This window comes from Saccopteryx leptura, chromosome X, assembly GCF_036850995.1.
Source record: "Saccopteryx leptura isolate mSacLep1 chromosome X, mSacLep1_pri_phased_curated, whole genome shotgun sequence".
Classification (NCBI taxonomy): Eukaryota; Metazoa; Chordata; class Mammalia; order Chiroptera; family Emballonuridae; genus Saccopteryx; species Saccopteryx leptura.
Window position 1 is genome coordinate 14519606 of NC_089516.1, and position 24052 is coordinate 14543657.

At 41.2% G+C, this 24052-nt stretch overlaps 2 protein-coding genes across 4 annotated transcripts in view; both read left to right on the forward strand.

The window, feature by feature from the left end:
• MBTPS2 (membrane bound transcription factor peptidase, site 2) overlaps positions 1-24052 on the forward strand; it is a 57588-nt gene that overhangs the window by 9000 nt on the left and 24536 nt on the right. For 2 of the 3 annotated variants that reach the window (XM_066356557.1, XM_066356558.1), the window contains exons 2-5: positions 2199-2347; positions 4822-5050; positions 12772-12875; positions 16201-16328. In XM_066356557.1, coding sequence (XP_066212654.1) covers positions 2199-2347; positions 4822-5050; positions 12772-12875; positions 16201-16328 — 610 coding nt within the window. Of the gene's footprint in view, positions 1-13; positions 153-2198; positions 2348-4821; positions 5051-12771; positions 12876-16200; positions 16329-24052 lie in introns of all 3 variants that reach the window. The other variant, XM_066356560.1, reaches the window with a different exon arrangement.
• Positions 20573-22222, forward strand: YY2 (YY2 transcription factor). The gene has a single exon (XM_066357291.1). It carries the CDS (start codon positions 20573-20575, stop codon positions 22220-22222), a length of 1650 nt encoding a protein of 549 aa, XP_066213388.1.

Sequence of the window (24052 nt, forward strand, 5' to 3'; positions counted from 1 at the left end):
TCTTTTTTTTCAGATAGAATAACCCCCTTGAATATTTCCTGCAATGGAGGTCTTCTGGTGATAAATTCCCTCGGCTTCTGTATGTCTGAAAAAGTCTTTATTTCTCCTTCATATCTAAAGGATAACTTTGCTGAACATATTATTCTTGGCTGGTAATTTCTCTCTTTGAATAGTTTGAATATTTGGTTCCACTCTCTTCTGGCTTGTAGAGTTTCTGCCGAGAAGTCTGATGATAAGCTAATAGACTGTCCTTTATAGGTTACTGTCTTCTTTTGACAGTTTTAATACAATACCTTTTTGAATTGAGATAATTAGGTATTCCATTTGCTTTTTGGATTAGAGAATCTAGATCTTTCTATAGGTTTTGGAAGTTATTAACTATTTGTTCGAATAGGCTCTGTCCCCTTCTCCCTCTCTTCTTCTGGTATACCTATTATTGCTCTTTCTGATGGAGTCAGGTAGTTCTTGTAGAGGTCTTTTTTTATGCTCAAGCCTCTCTGTTCTGTTGTTGATTTGTTTTCTGAGTTCATTAAATTTCCTGTCTGTATTTTTTTTTGAGATTTTTTTTTCAGAGCTGCAATCTTGAATTCTCTATCATTTAAGTTACATATTTCTTTAAGTTTGTTTTATGGATATTTTTCATTTTCTTTCTGAGCTGCCTTGTTACTTTGGTTATTCATGTTATTTGAGGGATTCCTTCTCTAGGCATCTATGTACGAGTGGAATCTCTTTAGTAGATTGGTAAAAAGAAGTCTTATTGTTATCCAGTAGGTGGCGCTGTTTCACAAGTTTTTTAGCCCTTTTACATTTTTCTGGCTTTTCAGTGGGAAAATGGCCTGTGCGCTCTGAGAAGGTGCATGCCTCTCCTGTGGTCCAGTCACCCCAGTCCCAGGAGACCAACCATGAAGGGGAATTCAGTGGGTCATGTGGCTCCAAATTCGTGAAATCCCAGGGCTGTCCTCTGCAGCTAGACACAGCTGGCAGTGTAGCTTGAAGGTGGGTTGTGCTGGGGGGACCCAGCCACCTCTTGTTGCTTTGCCTTCCCAGCAGTGGTGACCAGTGAACTTCCACAGTGTACTCCCTGCGCCTCCTCCTGAACCTGGGATTAGTTGTAGGGTGTGCCTTTCCCTTGGGGAAAAGTGATTCTGTAGTACCAGTTCTTGGGTTTGCAGATAATGTGCTCTGCAACGCCACAGGAGGGCTGAAGGGAGACGAGCTTTGGGAATTTAAGGGGTGCCAAAGTGTTGGGCTTTGTGTCTCTTCTGGAATGCCAATTGCCAGATAACCGAGGCCGCACCTCTGTATGTCATCCCTGCCCAGATCACTGGGCTCAGCTGCAGCTCTTACTGCCAACTCCTGCAGGAATGTTCATTAAATCTCTGCTCCTTACAGCTGAAGGAAGTGCTTGCCAGACCTGATTCCTCCCCTCTCCGGCTGAGCCCCTCTGAGCTCCCAGCTGCAGGGCTACACCTGTGGCTTATCTCAGCTTGGTTCCCTTGTAGCCTCCCCTGTTGCTCCCACTGGTCCGACTTCAGATTGTCAGTGCGTGGATTTCAGATGTGTTTCTGTGTTGAGCAGGGAGTCCTTTGTTGAATTACAGCAGTCCCAATTATTGAAACTTCAAGGGGAGAGACCAAGGGAATCTCTCATGCTGCCATTCCTCTGATGTCACCCAGTCCAATATTTTTTATATTGATTTGAGTTGAAAATCTATCTGTTTTCTGTTTACATTTTTAAAGTTGGCTACTAGAAAATTGAAAATTATACATGTGGGCCAGCATTTGCTGTTGACATATTTCTCTTGGACAGTGCTGTCCCAGCAGAGGTCAGCAAACTTTTTCTGTAAAGGGACAGATAATATTTTAGGCTTTGTAGTCCACACAGGGTCTGTTGTCTTTTTACAGTCTCTTGAAAATCAAAACCATTCTTAGCTCATAGGTAGTACAAAAACAGGCTATAAGCTGGATTTGGCCCATGGGCCATAGTTTGCCAGACCCTGACTTCAGCAGACCAGCTAGTCTGAGGCCTTTACTTTCATATCCTGAGGAATGAACATGTAGCTTTTTCTTTTTCTTTTTTTTTATTTGGTCAGTGAGGGTCGTGCTTTCCTATGGAAAAATACTAATTTATTTATTTTCTTAAACGTTATAAATTATTCTTCAAAATTAAATGGTGCGGAACTTTTCGTTCTCTCTTAGTCATCTGTATATTTTAAACATTCTTATGAAGACTGGCTGGAAAACAACGGATTGAGCATCTCCCCTTTTCACATCAGATGGCAAACTGCTGTTTTCAATCGTGCCTTTTACAGTTGGGGACGGCGGAAAGCGCGGATGCTTTATCAGTGGTATGCTTCATTTTCTCTTTTTGGTTTAAATTAGTCGTTGTGATCAGGACAAATGCTTGTTAACTGAACTGTTCCGATCATTTTTTCAATTTACTGAGATTTAAGATGTTGACAGTATAAAAACTTTCTGGTTTTATATAACATGGAACTGCATCATTGTGCTTTTGCATACATTAAATATCAAGGTTCTGTATCTTAATCTGGATGATAGATCCATGCATGCATATATGTAAATTTTCAGTGAGCTGTACACTTCAGGCTTGTGCACTTTATTCTGTACATTATACACTAATAGAAAGGCAAAACATACAGAGCCTTTTTCATCAGGAAAATAATCCTGGAGAATTCTCGCCCCCATCATCACACAGGAGGAATGAGGGTCCTGGGACACATGGGGTGCCTACAAGTCTGCAGGTTTTCCCTTAGACTTCTTTTGATACTCCTTCAGGGGGAGGGTTTTTAAAATGTGTAACAAACAATAAGGCATATGCACAAACCAAGTGGTAGAATGGCTAGCCAGATTGCAGCGTTGTGGTCCTGGAGCCCCCATGAAATTCCAGGTGTGCCCATTTAGTTTAACTTTTTTTAAATCAAGGAGTTTATGTTCTTTGTGTTTAGGATGTTATGATGATCTCTGAGGACCCTAGAGGCTGACGGAGTAGTTGAAGGATTTCTAATATGGGAGTAGGAGGCTTTTGTCTAAATTCCTTTTTGTTAAAAGTGTAGCTCCAAATGGAGTAGAACTAAATGTAAATAGTCAGGTCATCAAAAAGTGGTAAATGCATCAGAAATTCAAAGCAAAGGAAATGAAAAGCAGGAAATAATAAAGAGCAGAAGTCAGGGAAATAGAAAGTACCTAGTGGCTTGATAGCTCAGTTGTTAGAGCATCGTCCCAAGGTGCAGGGGTTGCTGGTTCAGTCCCTGGTCAGGGCACTTACAGGAACAGGTTGTTCCTGCCTCTCTCTCTCTCTCTCTCTCTCTCTCTCTCTCTCTCTCTCTCTCTCCTTTCCTCTTTCTCTAAAATCAATAAACATAAACATTTAAGGCCCTGGCTGGTTGCTCAGTGGATGTAGTGTCAGCCTGGCATATGGACATCCCAGGTTCAATTGCCAGTCAGGGCACACAGCAGAAGCGCCCATCTGCTTCACGCCCCCCCCCTTTCCCTCCTGCAGCCAGGCTCGATTGATTTGAGAATTGGCCCCAGGCACTGAGGATAGTGCTATTGGGAGTGCATCAGCCTCAGACACTAAAAATAGTCCAGTTCCCAAGCATGTGCCCTAGATGGGGTTGCCAGGTAAATCCTCATCAGGATGTATGCAGGAGTCTGCCTCACTGTCTCCCCTCCTCTCGCTTTAAAAAAATAATTAAAATAAATAAATATTTAAAATCTGAAAAGAAAAGAAAGTACATAGTAGAGGAAATCGGCAAAGCCAAAAGTTGCTTCTTTGAAAAGATTAATAGTTAATAAATCCCTACTATAACTGATCAAGAAAAAGAGAACACTTATAACTAAAGATCAGAATTGAAAAAGGGAACGTCAGTATAGATTCCACAGACCTTTTTAAAAACGAAACTATTGTGAACAATTCTGTGCTTATGAATTTGACAATTTAGGTGAAATGAACAAGTTCCTTGAAAAACTTATCAAAAACTTAGAAAATATAAGTTAGAAAGGTAACTTCTAATTATTTAAACCAGAGGTCCCCAAACTTTTTACACAGGGGCCAGTTCACTGTCCCTCAGACCGTTGGAGGGCCGGACTATAAAAAAAAACTATGAACAAATCCCTATGCACACTGCACAGATCTTATTTTAAAGTAAAAAAACAAAACAGGAACAAATACAATATTTAAAATAAAGAACAAGTAAATTTAAATCAACAAACTGACCAGTATTTCAATGGGAACTTTGTTCCTCTCACTGAACACCAATGAAAGAGGTGCCCCTTCTGGAAGTGCAGCGGGGGGTGGGTAAATGGCCTCGGGGGTGCATGCGGCCCACGGGCTATAGTTTGGGGACCCCTGATTTAAACAGTAAAAGTAAAAACCTATCATTAAATTTTACCATGTTAGTATTTAAGCTCATCACAAAATACAACTAAAACAGGATGCAAGTGACAGAATCAGTCAATGAAAAGAATGAATGTCTATAATGTCAAAAGAACTTTCCTAACAATATGAGAACCAGATGAAAACAGTGCTATGTAAATGAGCAAAAGACAGTGGACACAAACTCTTTATCGGTTAGAATCTTTAGCCTCATTGGTTATGAGAGAATTGTAAGTTATTAGAATGGCTTAAAGAGACTAGTGCCTATGCTTTAGTTACAGATCTGAAGTTCAGCTAAGAGAAAGGGGATGAGGTATTGGAATTTGTACACATTTTGAAGCTATGAAATGTGGCTGGTCAATGAATTTGTTTAGTCCATGAATTATGAGGAATTGTACATTTATGCAATTTTTTTCCTTTTAACAGGTTCAATTTTGGAATGGTTTTTGGCGTAATTGCCATGTTTAGCTCTTTTTTTCTCCTGGGAAAAACGCTGATGCAGACTTTAGCACAAATGATGGCTGACTCTTCTACTTCTTATTCTTCCTCCTCTTCCTCCTCTTCCTCTTCCTCCTCCTCCTCTTCTTCTTCTTCCTCCTCTTCCTCTTCCTCCTCCTCCTCCTCACTTCACAATGAACAGGTGCTACAAGTTGTGGTAAGTGCCTTCTTTTTGCCTTAAGTAACTGTTGAAACATATATATATATATATATAACATATATAAAACATATATATATATAAAACTTAATTTTTTTGGATAGCATAATTCCTATCCATAATATAAATATGAAAAAGAAATGAACAGTTTCATGATTTCTTAAATTACCAGTTTACACACAAATGTTAGTAAGAATATCGCATGGACTTGTTGCAATATGTAGTCATAGCAGTAGCAGTAATAGTAATAATAGAACAAAGGATCATTATTTAGACGTTTAGACTGTCGACAGTTACATGGGTTTCTGAGATGTTAAATGATCGTTATAAAGGAGTAAGCATCATGACTTAAGGGCTCTATAATGCATAAATTTCATTTTTATCCTATGCAAAGTGTTCTCTTCCCCTTTCCTCTACATGGCTTTCATATTCTAACCAATAATATCCTTTTAATTAAAGGTAAAAGATCTTTTTGAAAGGTCACTGATATTTTGATGTGAAGAATAATGTGCTGAGTTATACTCCTTTGTGAATTATTTATAATAATTTTCACTTTAAATCACATATTATACCTTATCAATTCATTTCTCCAGAGTTTGGAAGGGTACTTTACCATTGGCTTTTATTTTAGATTTTTTATATTTATAGTTTTTATTCCCATTAGTCATGGATGTTATGTTTTTAATCATATTCTTATTAATGGAGTAGACTAAGAGTTAAGTGACACATATTTTTTTAACTCTTTGTGGCCTCTACTATCAGCTGGGTCACTGTGGGAAAATTTCAAAATCATGGTAGAGAATGATAAAGAGTCTCTCCTATGGTAATAGCTCTTTCTTAGAGTGTAAAAGGACTCTCCAGGTGAGTCCGCAGAAGAGATGACTGTTTCTTCAGCAGACATTGAATGAGTATATTCTGCCTATTGGGCCTGTGTTGAGTCCTGCTTGTACAGGGAACAAAATCCATTCCTAGCCATCGTGGATGTTTTAGTGGAGGGAAGGAGCTGCTCTGGTCGTTTTAGAGTAGGACAGAGCATCAGGTGCTGTGGGAACAGAGAAGGCGTGCTAAGGGGTGCCTGGCACTGGGGACAGCGCAAGGAGTGCTTCCGGGGAAGGCTGAGGAGAGTCCGCGTAGCCTGGATAGGACGGTGGCACTTGAGCATCCCAGTGACATAGGCAATCGCGTAACATGGAAAGGTGAAGGAAATCATAATGGTAAAAATAAAACCTAGTTAACATACGGTGCTGTTGTGTGAGGGTTTTTTGCCCATTTTATTTTATTCTTGCAACAATCTGGAAGTGATTCCCAGATGAGAAAACCAAGGCAGAGAGATATTCAATCACTTGCCTGTGGTCACAGCTAGTAAATTGGGGGGGGGGGGGTCCTGTCACTCATCCACCACTGACCTCAGGGGCATTACACTCTACTTCCTTAAGAGAAAGCAATACTTGAAGCCACTGTACAGTAACTTTGACCTGTGACTAGGAGGCAGATAGTGGAAGGTATATGGTCCCGGAGACAAGATGGGAGCTACAGATAGGGTCTGGGTTATGGAGGGCCATTCTAAGTTCTGATTTTACCTGTAGATAACAGATCTGTACAAAATGAACCAAAGTAGGGTAACATGTAAGATGGGGAGACCATGTAAGAGGGCAGCTGGAATAATTCACGGTGGAAGTGATAAAGATCTAAACTAAATCAGTGGTAAAAAGAAAGAAGGGGGTAAATTGAAGGGATCTTTTGGATTGGAATTCTCAGGCCTGTCGGTTAACTGAATGTGAGGCTCGAGGAATAAGGAAGAGTTTATGATACGTCAGGCTATTGAATTAGTTATTGTTTGCCAATAAAGGGGACAGTAGAGAAACAGATTTGGAGGAAACATGATCAGTTGAGCAGTGTCCCGTCTGCCTGATGGATTAGAATGGGAGAATGTGCAAAGAAGAAATTATTTCTCCTTTTTGCTTATCAGTGTATTTATAGAGCTCACAAACATACTGACTGTGTTAGGAGAATCACGCTTTGGAAGCATCAAGAAGTCAGCTGCCCCCTGCCGTCCGCTGTACATGTTTATGTATACATTTAAGGATGTTACTATCTCCTGACTTTGAAATGAGCTCTGGTAGCTTAGAGAACCTACTTTTCTCTTTACTCTGTAGTTCCCTACAGTCTCGTTCAGTATTAATTTCTCAAAACTTGGCACTCTGTTGTTGAGAGATCAGTATCCTAGTACATCTAATACCCTGTGTGATCATGGCCAAGACAGATGGGCAGTCTCATACTGTTGCCAGCAAATAAGACCTACCATCTGTTGGTACAGTCATGCTCAAATCCTTACCTTATCTCATTCTTACATCTGTAAAATAGAACCAACGTCTTCTTGCAGCAATTTTCAATGTTTTTCATCTCATGGCACATATAAACTATGTAATTACTAAAGTTTCTGCAGCACACCAAAGAATATATTTTTTGCCTATCTGACAAAAAAATAGGTATAATTTTGATTGATTTACAAAAACAATAAGTACTAGTAATTACCTACTCTTTGCTCCAGTGACTTTTTAAAAAATCAGGTACCTAGCCTGACCTGTGGTGGCACAGTGGATAAAGTGTCAACCTGGAATGCTTAGGTCACCAGTTCAAAACCCTGGGCTTGCCTGGTTAAGGCACATATGGGAGTTGATGCTTCCTGCTCCTCCCCCTGCCCTTCTCTCTCACTCTCCCCCCCCTCACCTCTCTAAAATGAATAAAGAAAAAATAAAAATTTATAAACAGCCTGACCGGGCGGTGGCGCAGTGAATAGAGCATTGGACTGGGATGCAGAGAACCCAGGTTTGAGACCCTGAGGTCGCCAGCTTGAGCGCGGGCTCATCAGGTTTGAGCAAGGCTCACCAGCTTGAGCCCAAGGTCACTGGCTCGAGCAAGGGGTCACTCGGTCTGCTGTAGCCCCCGGTCAAGGCACATACGAGAAAGCAACCGAAGAGCAGCTGGGGTGCTGCAGCAAAGAATTGATGCTTCTCATCTCTCTCCCTTTCTGCCTGTCCCTTTCTCTGTCTCTGTCACAAAATAAATAACATTAAAATGCTTAAGAAAAGAATTTAAAAACAAATCAGAGATAAGTTGTTAAAAAAATTTATAAACATCAGGTGCCTATATTTGTATATAAGGATTTCTGGTACCAAGAATTAACCAATCAGACACAGCCTTATGTGACATGACCAATATAGATGCAACTCTATTATATGACTTATATACTTATGGTTCAAGACAGGGCATTCATACCAGATAGCTATTGTCTGTTGTCTTTTTTTTTTTTAATCTAAGGGAAAGGAGCTGAGGGCCCCTAACTAAATAATCAGATTTTGCATGTTTTAAAAATTCTTGCGACACACCAGTGTGCCCTTATGATTGAAAATCACTGTCCTATTGGGTCAAGCCTGCTCATTTATTTGGTTTTTTTTATTTTATTTTATTTTATTTATTTTTAGAGAGGCGAGAGAGAGAGAGAGACAGAGAGAGACAGAGAGGGAGAGAGAGGAGAGAGAGACATAGAGAGAGAAGGGGGGAGGAGCTGGAAGCATCAACTCCCATATGTGCCTTGACCAGGCAAGCCCAGGGTTTCGAACTGGCGACCTCAGCATTTCCAGGTCGATGTTTTATCCACTGTGCCACCACAGGTCAGGCCCTGCTCATTTATTTGTAAAGTAACCAGGAATACTTTATGATATAGAGGGAATATATGGAGATTAATCCTACGTACATAAACAGAGAGAGGTCAGAGAAAAGGAGACGGTGAATCTGGTCAGAAAGACACCTAGCAGCCTGGGAGGAGAGCTGGCATGTAGAAACATACGCTGATATTCCTCAAAGGAGCTGCTTAGTACAGTCTGCATAAAGAGAACCTTACAGAGTGAGCATTATAAAGGTTCTCAAATACAGAAAAAAACCTGTTAATGAAGCTCTTGTTCCTAATGTTATTTTTTCTTATGAAGAATTGGAACCAAGCACAATATGCAATTTATAAGTGGTTAAATTATGAGATTGCCATTAAATGAAATATTATATATAGACTAAAAATGATGATTACAAAAACTAGGGAAAGGAAACTTGGAATTACAAATGAATTTAGAAAGCTGTCCTAGCAGCATGGTTTGAATCTCTTCTTCTGTTACTAAAGGGGACTTAAAAGTGAAATTCTTCTGCTGTGCACAAAAATAAATTCCAGTTAATTAAAATTAAAGCATGAAATCCTAAGACCTTTAAAGAAAAAAAACAGGTTTCTGTTTATATGAACACAGAATGAGGAAGATGTAAGCATAAAACTAAAGGCAGAAACCATGAATATTGATAGATTTGACAGCATAAAAATTTTATATATCAAAAAACAAAAAGCGGCCCTGGCCGGTTGGCTCAGCGGTAGAGTGTCAGCCTGGCGTGCGGGGGGACCCGGGTTCGATTCCCGGCCGGGGCACACAGGAGAAGCGCCCATTTGCTTCTCCACCCCTCCCCCGCGCTTTCCTCTCCCGCGCTTTCCTCTCCCGCGCTTTCCTCTCTCTCTCTTCCCCTCCTGCAGCCAAGGCTCCATTGGAGCAAAGATGGCCCCGGGCGCTGGGGATGGCTCTGTGGCCTCTGCCTCAGGCGCTAGAGTGGCTCTGGTTGCAACATGGCGATGCCCAGGATGGGCAGAGCATTGCCCCATGGTGGGCGTGCTGGGTGGATCCCGGTCGGGCGCATGTGGGAGTCTGTCTGACTGTCTCTCCCCGTTTCTAGCTTCAGAAAAATACAACAACAACAACAACAACAAAAAAAAACGAAAAGCAAAATAAAATTAAAAGGCAAAAAAAACCTTGGGAATACATTTGTGACATGTATTACAGGAGGACTGATAATTGATATTTGAAGTGATCTTACAGATTTTAAAAAATGAGAGCCTCACCTGTGGTGGCACAGATGCTATAGCGCTGACCTGGATGCTTGCCCTGGACGCTGAGGTCACTGGTTTGAAACCCCGGGCTTGCCCAGTCAAGGCATATACGAGAAGCACCTATTGCAAATTGATGCTTCCCACTCAAACCACCTCCCTTTCTCTCTGTCCTCTTTCTAAAGTAATAAGTAGAAAAATCTTTAAAAATTTTTAAAAAGAAAAATATGAGCACTCTAAGAAAAAAACAGACAAGTCACAAGTGGACTACCCTCAAAAGAGCTATCAGTCCTATCAGTGGTCAAAAGTAGGGGAAAGTTCAGCTTTAATAATGATCAAAGAAAAATAAATTGAACAGTGGGATGCTTTTTATTTCTCTGAAATTGCAGATTTAAATAAAACGAGCTTGCCCAAATTTTATGCCTGGGTCTGCTGTTAGAGAACAGTTTGATGGGTATCAAATCAAAGTCCTTTAACTTTTGTGTAATGATAGCATTTGTTACCCTATCTGTGAGGCAAAATAGTAAATACTGGACAAGTGTTCTCCTGTAATCCTCAGCATGGCCCTTTCATATAAATGCAGTTAATTTCTCCTTAATAATGAGGATATTGAAGTGCTAGAGGAATAATCAGAATTCCTCCAGGTCACTTAGCTAGTTAGTGATGAAGCCAGAATGTCAAACCCAAGTGATATTTCTCTGGAGCCTGAACCAACCATGCTTGTCTAAGAGTTTATTCCTCACAAAATATTTGAGTGTATGTGTTAAATATGTTTATAAGAGCAGACACTTTTTTTTAAAGATTTATTTTATTTTTGTTTTTTTACAGAGACAGAGAGTCAGAGAGAGGGATAGACAGGGACAGACAGACAGGAATGGAGAGATGAGAAGCATCAATCATTAGTTTTTCGTTGCGCATTGCAACACCTTAGTTGTTCATTGATAGCTTTCTCATATGTGCCTTGACCGTGGGCCTTCAGCAGACCGAGTAACCCCTTGCTCGAGCCAGCGACCTTGGGTCCAAGCTGGTGAGCTTTTGCTCAAACCAGATGAGCCCACGCTCAAGCTGGCAACCTTGGGGTCCCGAACCTGGGTCCTCGGCATCCCAGTCCGTCACTCTATCCACTGTGCCACCGCCTGGTCAGGACAAACACTTTTAAAACAAATGCCCAGCAATCTATTCCATATAATACAATGCAGCTATTAAAAACATGTTGAATCAGAAAATACTCAAGGGAAGATATTTGTGAAACTAAGTGAAAGGGTCAGATTTCAAAACCACATTTATAATAAAAGTAGAATTTATAAAAATATGTGTACATGAAAAGACTAGAAAGCTATGCATTAAAACATTGAGAATGGTTTTTTGTTTTGTGTTCTGGGAGCAAGATTACAGGTTTCTATTTTTCTTTGAGGTTTCAAGTTTTCCTTCTTTAAACATTTTATAATTAACTTAAAACAATAATTAATAACAAAGAATGAATTTCCTCCAGAAGGATACCATTAGGGTCCTAACCCTGCACTGTGAGAAAGAGATGCCAGTATATAAACAGTAATGATGCCTGGTATGCCCCACTTAGCCTAATTTATAGAGGCTCTCCTTAACAGATGACATAACTTGGGAGTATTTGTCTTATGAGCAGATTCTTGGGTATCTGAAAAAAATTTTCCATACTGTCTTAAATAGCAAACGTCCCTTGTGTATGCAATGATATATGTGTGCACAACATCTTAGGCTCACATGATTGCATGACAACTCTTGATTCTTTTATTTTAATTTATTGAGAGGAGGGGAGGCAGAAAGACAGAATCTCACATGCGCCCCAACTGGGATCCACCAGGCCAGCCGACTAGAGGGCAATGCTCTGCCCGTCTGGGGCTGTTGCTCCATTGCAACCGAAGCCATTTTTTAGCACCTGAGACAGAGGCCTTGGAACCATCCTCAGTGCCCACGGCTAATTCACTCAAGCCATGGCTGCAAGAGGGGGTTGGGAGAGAGAAGGGGGAGGGGAGGAGAAGCTGACGGTCACTGCTCCTGTGTGCCCTGACCAAGAATTGAACCCGGAACACCTACAGGCTGGGCCGACGCTCTACCACTGAGCCAACTGGCCAGGGTTGACAACTCGATTCTTCACAGGTCCTTAATAAGTATTATATTCCAAATGCCTTACCTTCTACATTAAATTTCAATATTAATATAATATTTATGTATCACTTTGCTAGTACCAATGTACTGGACAAACTGACAGAATCAAAGAAATGGAGGGCATGGTGCTTCCACACCAACAAGGCACTTTATAGACTACCGTTAACAACTCTCATAGAGCTTGAAGAGTACTAAAAGGAAATTCATTGATGGGGGTGGGGATATCCTATATTACTCACATAAGTACTTGGGACCTTGCAATAACAATGTAGAGGAAGGACTAGGACTTGTGACAAGAATTCCCAAATCAGGCTTCCAGCTGGTTCCTTCAGTGTCACTTAACAGCCCCTGCTCTCTGGCACTTTGCCAGGCTAATTCTTTCCCGTGGTAAAGACTTTAGGAAGCTAAAATTTCAACTTTTTAACCTGGTGTTTCCTGTTCTCTTTAGATTGGTGTGCTTAATTCAAAAGCTGCCGAGCTCGAAAAACTGACTGGTGTTTTTACTTCTGTTATGATAGAAATGAAAAAGTGAACCATTAATACTCACATTATTTTTAGTTTATAGAACTTTGAGCTTGGAAGTTTAAACTTTGATACAGAGTGAGCATCGTGGTCTCTTGGTGCGCAAGTGTGTATTTATCATTGTGTCTGTGAACAGGTTCCTGGGATAAATTTACCCGTCAACCAACTGACCTACTTCTTCGCTGCAGTCCTCATTAGTGGTGTTGTACATGAAATTGGACATGGGATAGCAGCTATTAGGTAATGATGTTTACGTTTTTCTTTCTAGAAATAAACCTCCTCATTTAGGAAGCTTTATTACTAAGATCTGCTACATATGATACTTTTCTTTCTGTGGAAATTGCCCAGTGCATAGCCACCATTATTATTTGAACGTCCTTTGCCTTTTGCAAAGGAGATTTCTATATTGATGAATATGCTGTTAACATGTGGTATAGCTACGCGCATATCTATAATCTGGGTCTTTTTATCCTTTGCCCTCCGCCAATGTGGTTATATCTTCATGGTGCTTCAAGATTTTCATCCAGTCTTGAAACTTAATCTTTCTATTCATCATTGGATCAGAATGCTAACCTCTACACTGCCTTCTTATTAGTTTCTTTGGCTTAGCTGAAATACTTTCCTGCTTCTGCTCATGGCCTCTGCTAGCTAAAGCAAGAACCCTGAAAGCTCTGGTTCTGTTAACAAATATCATAGCCTATCTAGACAGCCAAGTAGAGGATAAGGGAGGCTGAGACCTTGGACTTGTTTCAAATATCTCGCCCTCTTGTCATGACTACCAAAAGGTATCATAATTATACCTGACGGTTTTGAAGCTCCTAAACCTATAAAATCATGATGGGAGAAAGGTGAGTCACAATTCCCTTTCGCTCCCACTGATACTAACTGCCGGAAGGAACACACATACTGATGGGAGTGTGTTTTATCGCTTCAGTGTATGCTCCATATAAAAGGCTTTAGATGACAAGATTTAATCACTGCACATTACTTTCCTGTTGCTTATGAACAAGGGTGTATAGCAGGGGTCCCCAAACTTTTTACACAGGGGGCCAGTTCACTGTCCCTCAGACCATTGGAGGGCCGGACTATAAAAAAAACTATGAACAAATCCCTATGCACACTGCACATATCTTATTTTAAAGTAAAAAAACAAAACGGGAACAAATACAATATTTAAAATAAAAAACAAGTAAATTTAAATCAAGAAATTGACCAGTATTTCAATGGGAGCTATGGGCCTGCTTTTGGCTAATGAGATGGTCAATGTGCTCCTTTCATTGACCACCAATGAAAGAGGTGCCCCTTCTGGAAGTGCAGCAGGGGCCGGATAAATGGCCTCAGGGGGCCGCATGTGGCCCATGGGCCGTAGTTTGGGGACCCCTGGTGTATAGACTGGCAATAAACCCTCATCTTGACAGAGCATATACTGTTACACAGGTGTGCCATGTAGTGGTTTGATTGGGTGGCTACTGTTTTTTTTTTTTTTCAATCTCTTTCACCTTTGCTTCCACATTTTTAGCACTGCAGCCCTTAGGGTTTTACATATAAAAGCATTGTTATCTGTTTAATAATTCACAGTATAATGTGGGTAATTTTTTTTTTTACAAAATCACAACTGCCAAGAAAAAGCAAATTTTAAAGTAATCTTATATATTTAGTATTAAGTGATAGCACAATATACAGTGTGTCTGTAAAGTCATGGTGCACTTTTGACCAGTCACAGGAAAGCAACAAAAGACGATCGAAATGTGAAATCTGCACCAAATAAAAGGAAAACTCCCTCGCAGTTTCTGTAGGATGATGTGGCAGCATGTGTGCATGTGCAGATGATGACATAACACCATGTATACAGTGGAGCAGCCCACGGCCATGCCAGTTGAGATGTGGACAGTACAGAGGAAAGTTCAGTGTGTTCTGTGGCTCACTAAATTCCAATCCGTGACCAAAGTGCAACATGAATATGGGCGCGTTTATAACGAAGCGCCACCACATAGGAATGACATTACTCGGTGGGATAAGCAGTTGAAGGAAACCGGCAGTTTGGTGGAGAAACCCCGTTCTGGTAGGCCATCAGTCAGTGACGAGTCTGTAGAGGCTATACGGGATAGCTACCTAAGGAGCCCTAAAAAATCTGTGTGTGAGCCCACATCGAACTGCACTGAATAGGTATGAAACTGGGAGAGTTTTCCTTTTATTTGGTGCAGATTTCACATTTCTACCGTCTTTTGTTGCTTTCCTGTGACCGGTCAAAAGTGCACCATGACTTTACGGACACACTGTATTTAGGCAATGCTCTTTTTTTAGAATATCTATTTGGTCTTATGAAGCTATTAAGTATAAATCCATTTTTAGAGAATGAATTGATAGTTCTCCTAAGGACAGTCTGAGCACTATACATTTTATTTCTTTTTTTTCCAAGTGAGAGGAAGGGAGATAGAGACAGACTCCCATATGCACCCTGACCAGGATCCACCCAGCAACCCCCATCTAGGGCCGATGCTCTGCCCATCTGAGGCTGCTTGCAACCAGCCTATTTTTGGCACCTGAGGCAAAAGCTCCATGGAGTCATCCTCAGTGCCTGGGGCTGATGTGCTTGAACCAATTGAGCCATGGCTACTGGAGGAAAAGAGAGAAGTGGGGAAGTGGGAGGGGGAGGGGTGGAGAAGCAGATGGTCACTTCTGTGTGCCTGACCAAGAGTCAAACCCAGGACATCCACATGCTGGGCCAACGCTCTACCACTGAGCCAACCAGCCAGGGCTGCATTATGCATTTTTAATTGTACTATTGTACTTAGTTTAACATTAATTTAATAGGATAACACTTAAACTTACACCTTCATTTATAATAGCTATGGCAAACATAAATGTTTAATAATTTACATGAACTCTTTTATATTGTGTCCTCAGAAAATAAAAATTCAGAATAAACCATAAAAATGTTTCTCATAGAAATATTATATTTTTCTTATATATGTGTCTAGTTTAAAGTTATTCAGCATGTTGGTTTTTAAAAATTTTGCAGTTGTATGTCTATTTCAGAATGCTCTGTTTTATAAAATGCAATTGCAATTTCACAGATTACCAACTCTGTACATTATTGTAAAATTATGAGATATATATATGTAGGCATAACTTTTTGAGTGTCCAGAGAAACTTTTTTTTTAAGTGAGAGGAGAGGAGATGGACAGAATCCTGCATGCGTCCCAGCCAGGATCCACCCAGCAACCCGTCTGGGGCCAATGCTCATATCAATTGAGCTATCCTCAGCGCCTGGGACCAATGCTCAAATCAATCGAGCCACTGGCTGCGAGAGGGAAAGAGAAGGGGGAGAGGGAAGGGAAGAGAAGCAGATGGTCTCTTCTCTTGTGTGCCCTGAACAGGGATCAAACCCAGAACATCCACACACCAGGCTGATGCTTTCTCCACTGACTCAGTTGACCAGGGCAGAAACTTGCTTTTTAAGCAAGAATTCAAAATGCAGTGTGAAGTTTTAAGATCACATGCATTATTATTTTGACAAATGCAATACTAATAGTCTATTCATTTTTCTTATGTGATTTCTTAGGGAACAAGTTCGGTTTAATGGCTTTGGGATTTTTCTCTTCATTATTTATCCTGGAGCATTTGTTGATCTGTTCACTACTCATCTGCAACTTATATCACCAGTCCAGCAGCTAAGGATATTTTGTGCAGGTAACAGTCTTAATTTTTTTTTATTCATTTATGTGTTGTTAATGGTTTTCTGGAAGGTACTCACATCACAAATGAAAGCATCTCATCTTATGGTTGATAAATTCAGTTTATAAGAATCTCAGTCAAGCCTGACCCAGCAGTGACATAGTAAATAGCGTCGGCCTGGGACACTGAGGACTCGGGTTCAAAACCTTTGAGGTTGCTAGCTCGAGCAAGGGCTCATCCAGCTTGAGCTCAGGGCTGCTGGCTTGAGTGTGGAATCATAGACATGACTCCATGTCTTGGGCTTGAAGCCCAAGGTCGCTGGCTTGAGCCAAGGGGTTATTGTCTTGGCTGGAGCCCCCGTTCAAGGCACATATAAGAAAGCAATCAATGAAAAACTGAGGTGACGTAACTATGAGTTGATGCTTCTCATCTCTCCCTTCCTGTCTGTCCCCCCTCTCTCTCTCTTAAAAAAGAAATCCGAGTCAAAAGTAGTAGAGCAAAATAATTTACATTTCAGTTTCTTCATTAAAAACAATAAAACCAACATAATTTTTAAAAGATTGAAAGTAAAATGAACAGAACATACCACGTGAATAGAAAGTATGACTAAAAGTATTAAATGAGACAAAGGGGCACTTAATAATCATGGAATTTAGTCTGCCATGAAAATGTAATTTGCTGTTGGTTTACTGTATCAGGTAACAAACCATCAAAACAAAAATAGGAAAAGCACGAAGAAAAAAATAGGTCTAATAAGAGAGACTCGTATCTCTCAACACATGGCACATAGATATGACAAAGTCACTTCGAAGCTCTTATAAAGTAAAAATAGATATGTCACACTTTATACCACAATTTCTTTTCCAGTGCTCATGAAACATAAAAATTGTCCAGTTTCATTCAAAACTATAATTGCAATGCACTTAAAAATAATAATGAAATTTAAAATAATAATGATGAACTAATTAATGTGTCAAGTTTTGCTAAAAGCGAAATTTACTGCCTTACACAGTTATTAATGAAATAAGAACTAAAAGTAAATCAAGTAAGATTTCAAATAAAGTCTGACCAGGCGGTTGCGCAGTGAATAGAGCGTTGGACTGGGATGCAACCCAGGTTCGAGACCCCAAGGTCGCCAGCTTGAGCGTGGGCTCATCTGGTTTGAGCAAAGCTCACCAGCTTGAACCCAAGGTCGCTGGCTAGAGCAAGGGGTTACTCGGTCTGCTGAAGGCCCACGGTCAAGGCACATGTAAGAAAGCAATCAATGAACAACTAAGGTGTTGCAGCGAAAAACCGATGATTGATGCTTCTCATCTCTCTCTGTTCCTGTCTCTCCCTATCTGTCCCTCTCTCTGACTCTCTGTCTCTGTAAAAAAAAAAAAAAGATTTCAAATAAAGAAGTGAGGCCTGACCTGTGGTGGCTCAGTGAATAAAATGTGGACCTGGAACTCTGAGGTCGTCAGTTCAGAACCCCTAGCTTGCTTGGTCAAGGCACATATGGGAGTTCATGCTTCCTACTCCTCTCTCCTCTCTGTCTCTGTCTCTCTGTCTCCCTCTCTCTCTTTGTCTTTGTCTCTTCCCCCCCCCCAAATGAATTGAAAAAACATTTTTTAAATTTTAAAAAAATGAGAAAAAAACTATAAAATATAAGGGGTCCTTGAGTTACGACACAATTCCATTCTTATAACAGTGAAATACCCTGAATTTTGGTGTGAGTCGAAACACACCCTAGCCCAGACATGGCCAACAGTTTTTGCCCCCGGGCCAGATTAGAAAGAAAACTTTTTTCACGGGCTGGACAAAATATTAAAATTAAAAAATGTTAAATACAAAAATGATTCGTTTAAGTAAACAAAATTTTATTATGTAATTTGTTTATGGATAAGTGTAAGTGAGTGAAAAAAATTTTAATATACAGCATTATTTTAATAAAAAAATTTTAATAAAAATATAATTATATACCGTATAAATGTCCAAACTATATCGCAATCAATTGAAACAATATTTAATTGAATGAGCTTGAAGGGGTTATATCACAAATAAAACAATTATTTCGTTTTACAAACAGCCTGGACATGTTTTCAGTTATCAACTGCAGCTATTGTCTATGTTACAATGCCACTTGATTCAGCACACTTGACCACAAAAATAACAAATTGTTTGATCTTGGGTGTACACTGGCAAACTCCGCCTAAAAGAATGTGGCTTTCACATTGCCGCTAAACGTCAAACAGTTCGTATAGAGTACAGAAGTTGTAATTTACAATAGATTTTTTTTAAAAAAATAAAGAAGCATCGCGAATCCATTCAACCAGTTATTGGAAGTTAACCCTAGATTAGTCACACGCGGAATTATTTTCCGCATATCACTATCTTCTTAAATATCTCGATTTCCAATAATCAAAGACGCTTCCACTTCTGAGTAGCTGAGATTCTAAAGTAGCGGAGAATATTAAAAATTTAATCGCGGGCCGCATAAACTCATTACGCGGGCTATATGTTTGCTATGCCTGCCCTAGTCTAAGTCACTTACCTATCATAACACAATTGTACAATCATAATCTAGAACATAAAAACACAACTAAGCCACAGAAAAAGGAAAGGGACATAAGTATACTGTACTACTGTGCACTGTACTTTAGCAACAGAAAAAAATGACAAAAAATGAGTGACACCAACAACCTCACTCATACACCACATTACTGCATATTCTTCTGTCATGTGCAAACTAGTTCACTCACGTAGTCCATAGGTACAATACTAACTGTGTAAACCGAAAGTCATGTCTCAATTTTTTTAAAGTTTTTATAGAAATGAGCATTGTAAACTCAAAATATAGGTTAAGACTGTCGTAACCCAAGGGCCCCCCTATAGTTAAGAAATGGCCTGACCAGGCAGTGGTGCAGTGGATAGAGCGTTGGCCTGTGATGCTAAGGACCCAAGTACAAAACCCTGGTGACCTCAAGGTCACCAGCTTGAGGGCCGGTTCAGCAGCTTGAGCTTGGGGTCATAGATATGACCGCATGGTCACTGCCTTGAGCTCAAAATCCCTGGCTTGAGCAAGGGGTCACTTGCTCAGCTGGAGCCACACCCCTACCAAGGTACATATGAGAACGCAATCAATGAACTAAGGTGCCACAACTATGACTTGATGCTGTCTCTCTCTCTCTCTTTCTCTCTCTCTAAAAAGGAAAAAAAAAGAAATGATATAGTTAGTAAAGATATAGGCAGAAAATAATAAATTGAAAAAAAGAAAAACAACTGTTAAACCCACGAGTTCTTTGAAGAAAAAAAAAGATTAAATAATGGGAAAAGCTTCTATAGACAGAACTAGCGATCAGATGACAACTAATACAGAGAAAATGAAAAGAATTCTAAAAGTGTTCTTTGTCCATCTCTGCAAAAAAAGTTCAAGTCCCTGGATGATTATTTAAAAAATAATTAGCCTAAATAAACCCCAGAGGACATAGAAAAAAATATATACATGGGCTAATTACAATGGGTTAGATTAAGAAATTAGCTGATGAAGAATGCCTCTGAAAGTTTCATAGGTGAAATTTTTTCAAATCTTGAAGGAAAAGATTTTTCCTTTTAATTCCAATTTAGTATAAACTTTCCAGATCGCATAAAGATACTGAGATTTTTTTAAAAGCCAATATAACAGAGATAAATGTTTTTTTTTTAAAGCATCAGAAAACTCTAGTCACATGGTGTATCTAAACAAAGCAAAGATGGTTCAACATTAGGTAGTCTATATTTGAATGTGGTAAACATTATTAATCATTAGGGAGAAAATATTCTGGCAGATATTGAAACAAATATTTAACAAAATTCAGCATCCATTAATGACTAAAGAAATCCTTAGTAAAAGTAGAAATAGCTGGATATATCCTAATGATATAACACTTAGAAATATTCCTATTAAAGAACAAGATAAGCAATTCCACTATCAACTATCACTGATACTATTAAATGGTCTGTAAATGTGGGTCAGTGCAATTAGGAGAAAATAGCATGAATATTAGGCTTTTATTTTATGCTCAGATTCTGTTATATGCCTGGGGGGTATATAAAATAAAAATATATGAAATAGAGAAAAATTCAGTAAAGAGCCTGGTTACTGAATCAATACTCAAAAAGCAATATCTCGGTGGGTGAGAGGGGTAGCATACGCGAGTGTCGAAATGTGCGTGGATATGAGTGGATGTGCGCCTGCGTCCCGTGCCAGGGTGTGGGAAGCGCATGCGTCGGGTGCCAGGATGTCCAGAATGCTCCGCGTTTGCCGCCTTGTATATTGCACACCCCCCCCCGCAATTCCCAGGCATTCGCGCTCTTTTCGAGAGCTCGCGCTCGCCCGCGCTCTTTTTCCCAGCGTTTGTTTTCCGCGACCTTCCGCTACCCACGCTCCGCCCAGCAGTGAAAGCTGCTTCAGACGCTCAGCCATGGACTCAGACATGATCTGCCTGACCATGGAGAGCTTGGAGGTGCCCGCCGACTTTATGGACCCGCGGCAGATCCGTGTGGAGAACGCCCCTGCGGCGCCCGTTGCCGTGCAGGCCAATCCTGTGGAGAACGCTCCTCTGCCGACCGGGCCCGTGCGCTCCACAGCGGCGGCCACCTTCCAGGGGGCCTTCGAGGAGCTTCCCGGCGACTGGATCCACGGTGATTGGGTCCACGGTGGCCACCTCGATTCGCCGCTGCTGGCGCTGGAGCCGTTCTTCATCACCTCGGCCTTGGGGGACCACGACCAGGAGGCGATCAGGGTGCAGACCCGTGAGGAAGTGGTGGAGTGCTGCGAGCCCGATGGCCCGCGGGCTGCCGGCTGCCAGGGCCAGCGGCGGGCCGAGCTGGACGCGCAGGAGCTCGCGTTCCAGCAGACGCTGGCCTCGCTGACGGCGGCGGCCCAGAGGTACAGCCGGAGGAGCTGCAGGCGGCCCAGGAGCACCGGCGGTAAGCGAGTCCCCAGCAGCGGCGCGGCTAGGACCGACCCCAAGGAGGTGGTCGAGGCCCGGGCTGAGGCGGAGGCCCGCGCTGAGGCGGAGGCCCGGGCTCGGGCGGAGGCTCAGGCGGAGGCCGGGGCCGCGGTTCAGGCCGAGACCAGCGCCGGTACTAGCTCCTCCACGTGCACCAGCTCCGACGCAGACTCGGACTCCAGCACGGGCGCCAGCACGGGCTCCCACTCCAGCTCGGACTCCGACTCCGACTCCCACTCCGACTCCGACTCCAACACAGACTCTGACTTTGACTCTGACTCCGAGGCCGAGTCCGGGGTGGAGTCCGGGGTGGAGTCCGGGGCGGCGCGAGGCAGGAGCCGGGAGGCAGGCCGCAGGAAGCGGGGGCACAGGCGGAGGCGCGGACAAACCCTGGGGCGGCAGGAGCCTGATGGCCACGGCTCTTCAGACAGCTCGTCTCCTGATTATTTTGAGTACATGACAGGAAAGAAACTTCCTCCAGGAGGACTACCTGGCATTGACCTATCAGATCCGAAACAGCTGGCAGAGTTTACTAGAATGAAGCCAAAGAAACCCAGCGATGATATTCCAAGACCTGTACCTTGTGCTAATCCACACTGTGAAAAGATGTTCAGGGATCCTGCTTCAATGAGAAAACACCTGCACACCCACGGTCCGAAATCCCACATCTGTGCAGAGTGTGGCAAAGGTTTTGTGGAGAGCTCAAAACTAAAACGTCATCATCTGGTGCATTCCGGGGAGAAGCCCTTTCAGTGCACCTTCGAAGGCTGTGGCAAATGCTTTTCCCTGGATTTCAACCTGCGCACGCACGTGCGAATCCATACCGGTGACAAGCCCTATGCGTGCCCGTTCAGTGGTTGTAATAGGAAGTTTGCTCAGTCGACTAATCTAAAATCTCATATCTTTACCCATGGTAGGAGCAAAACTAGCCAGTAAATAGGAGAGAACCCCTTTTTTGATTCCTACCTATGTAAGGGTCATATTTTGATAATTAGTTATAAAAATTAAAGGGTAAAAAGTTTTAAAAGGTTAAATATATGTCATTTCATTGTGAAGATGTTATGGTAGAATAGTAAAAGGTTAAAAAGTGAAAAAAGTTTAAAAATATGTTCATGACATTGCATTGTTAAGGTGTTTTATCTTGTTCTATAATATTTGAAAAACATGGTGTGTTTGTAAAGTTTGATCCCAACAGGAGGATAATTCATGAACTTCATATCAAAAGACTGTTTTTATGCAACTGTGCTAAAAATAGGACTTTTCATATTCAAGTTTGCCTATTTACACATTTTAAAAGTTCTGTATTTTGTAAGTGTTCATGTTTATACTTTTAGGGATATGTTTCATAATTTTATGGTTTTTGAGTGGAAGGTTGATGGATTTGCTTGCTGTAGGTTTTGTTTAAGAGAATAGTTATATGCATACATAAAGTATCTTGATTTGAAATAAAGAGAGGTTTTGTTTGCTCTTAATTCTGGTTGTGTTCTTTGATATTAACACCTTTTGCTTAGTTATCTTTTAGCTGCATTGAATTATGAATATGAAGTATTAAATAGTACGTGGGATTTAATAGTATTAGTCAATTTAAACATTTTTTTAGTCTTTTTCTTTTCCCCAAATACTGCCAAGTAGTGTTATTTAGTGTAATTTCTTTGCCTCTTCACTTAGAGTGGTGCTCAATTGTAGTTGTGTTGTTTATATATTGACTTTTTGTTTTTTAAGCAAGAGAGAGAGGGGCAGACAGGAAGGGATATGAGAAACATTAACTTGTTGTAGCACTTTAATTGTCCATTAATTGTTTTGTCACATGTGCCTTGATTGGGGGGCTCCAGCCAAGCCAGTGACGACTCGCTCAAGCCAGCAACATTGGGCCCAAGCTAGTAACTTTGGGCTTCAAGCTGGCGACTTCAAGGTTTCAAACTTGGATCCTCGGCATTCTAGGTTAATGCTCTATCCACTGTGCCACCGCCTGGTCAGGCTATATTAACTATTTTAACACTTGATATGTATACCTTATATCAGGGGTCCCCAAACTTTTTACACAGGGGGCCAGTTCACTGTCCCACAGACCGTTGGAGGGCCACCACATACAGTGCTCCTCTCACTGACCACCAATGAAAGAGGTGCCCCTTCCAGAAGTGCAGCAGGGGGCCGGATAAATGGCCTCAGGGGGCCGCAGTTTGGGGACGCCTGCCTTATATAGTAGAAAAGGCAAAAAATAAAATACCTATTCTAAAGAAAGCAAAAAGGAAGACTTACTTATGTTAATACTAGAGCTAGAAAATAGGGAGGATACTACTGGCATCTGGGGAGTAGAGGCCAAGGAGACTGCTAAACATCTTGCCATGCATGAGTTGGCCTCTACAACAACTAATTTTCTTTTAGATTTTATTTTTATTGATTTTTGGAGAGAGAAAGGGGGGGAGAAGCAAGAAGCATCTATTTGTAGTAGTCACTTCCTCTATGTGCCTTGACCAGGCAAGCCCAGGGATTCAAGCCTGGCGACCTCAGCGTCCTAGATCGACACTATCCACTGTGCCACGCAACAACTAATTATCTGCACCAAAATGCCAATAGTAAGAAACCCTGCTCTAGAGAAAGTGAGAGTTGTAATGGCTTCCTTTGATGTGTGTATATTAGTGTACAAGAGATTGTGTAAATAAAGGAGATGTATGTTTTCAACCACCATTGTTGCTTCTTAGTCAGTATGGGCAAGTACGGAATCTAGAGGGGTGGTCTGGTACCAGTTACATCCCTGTCAAGACA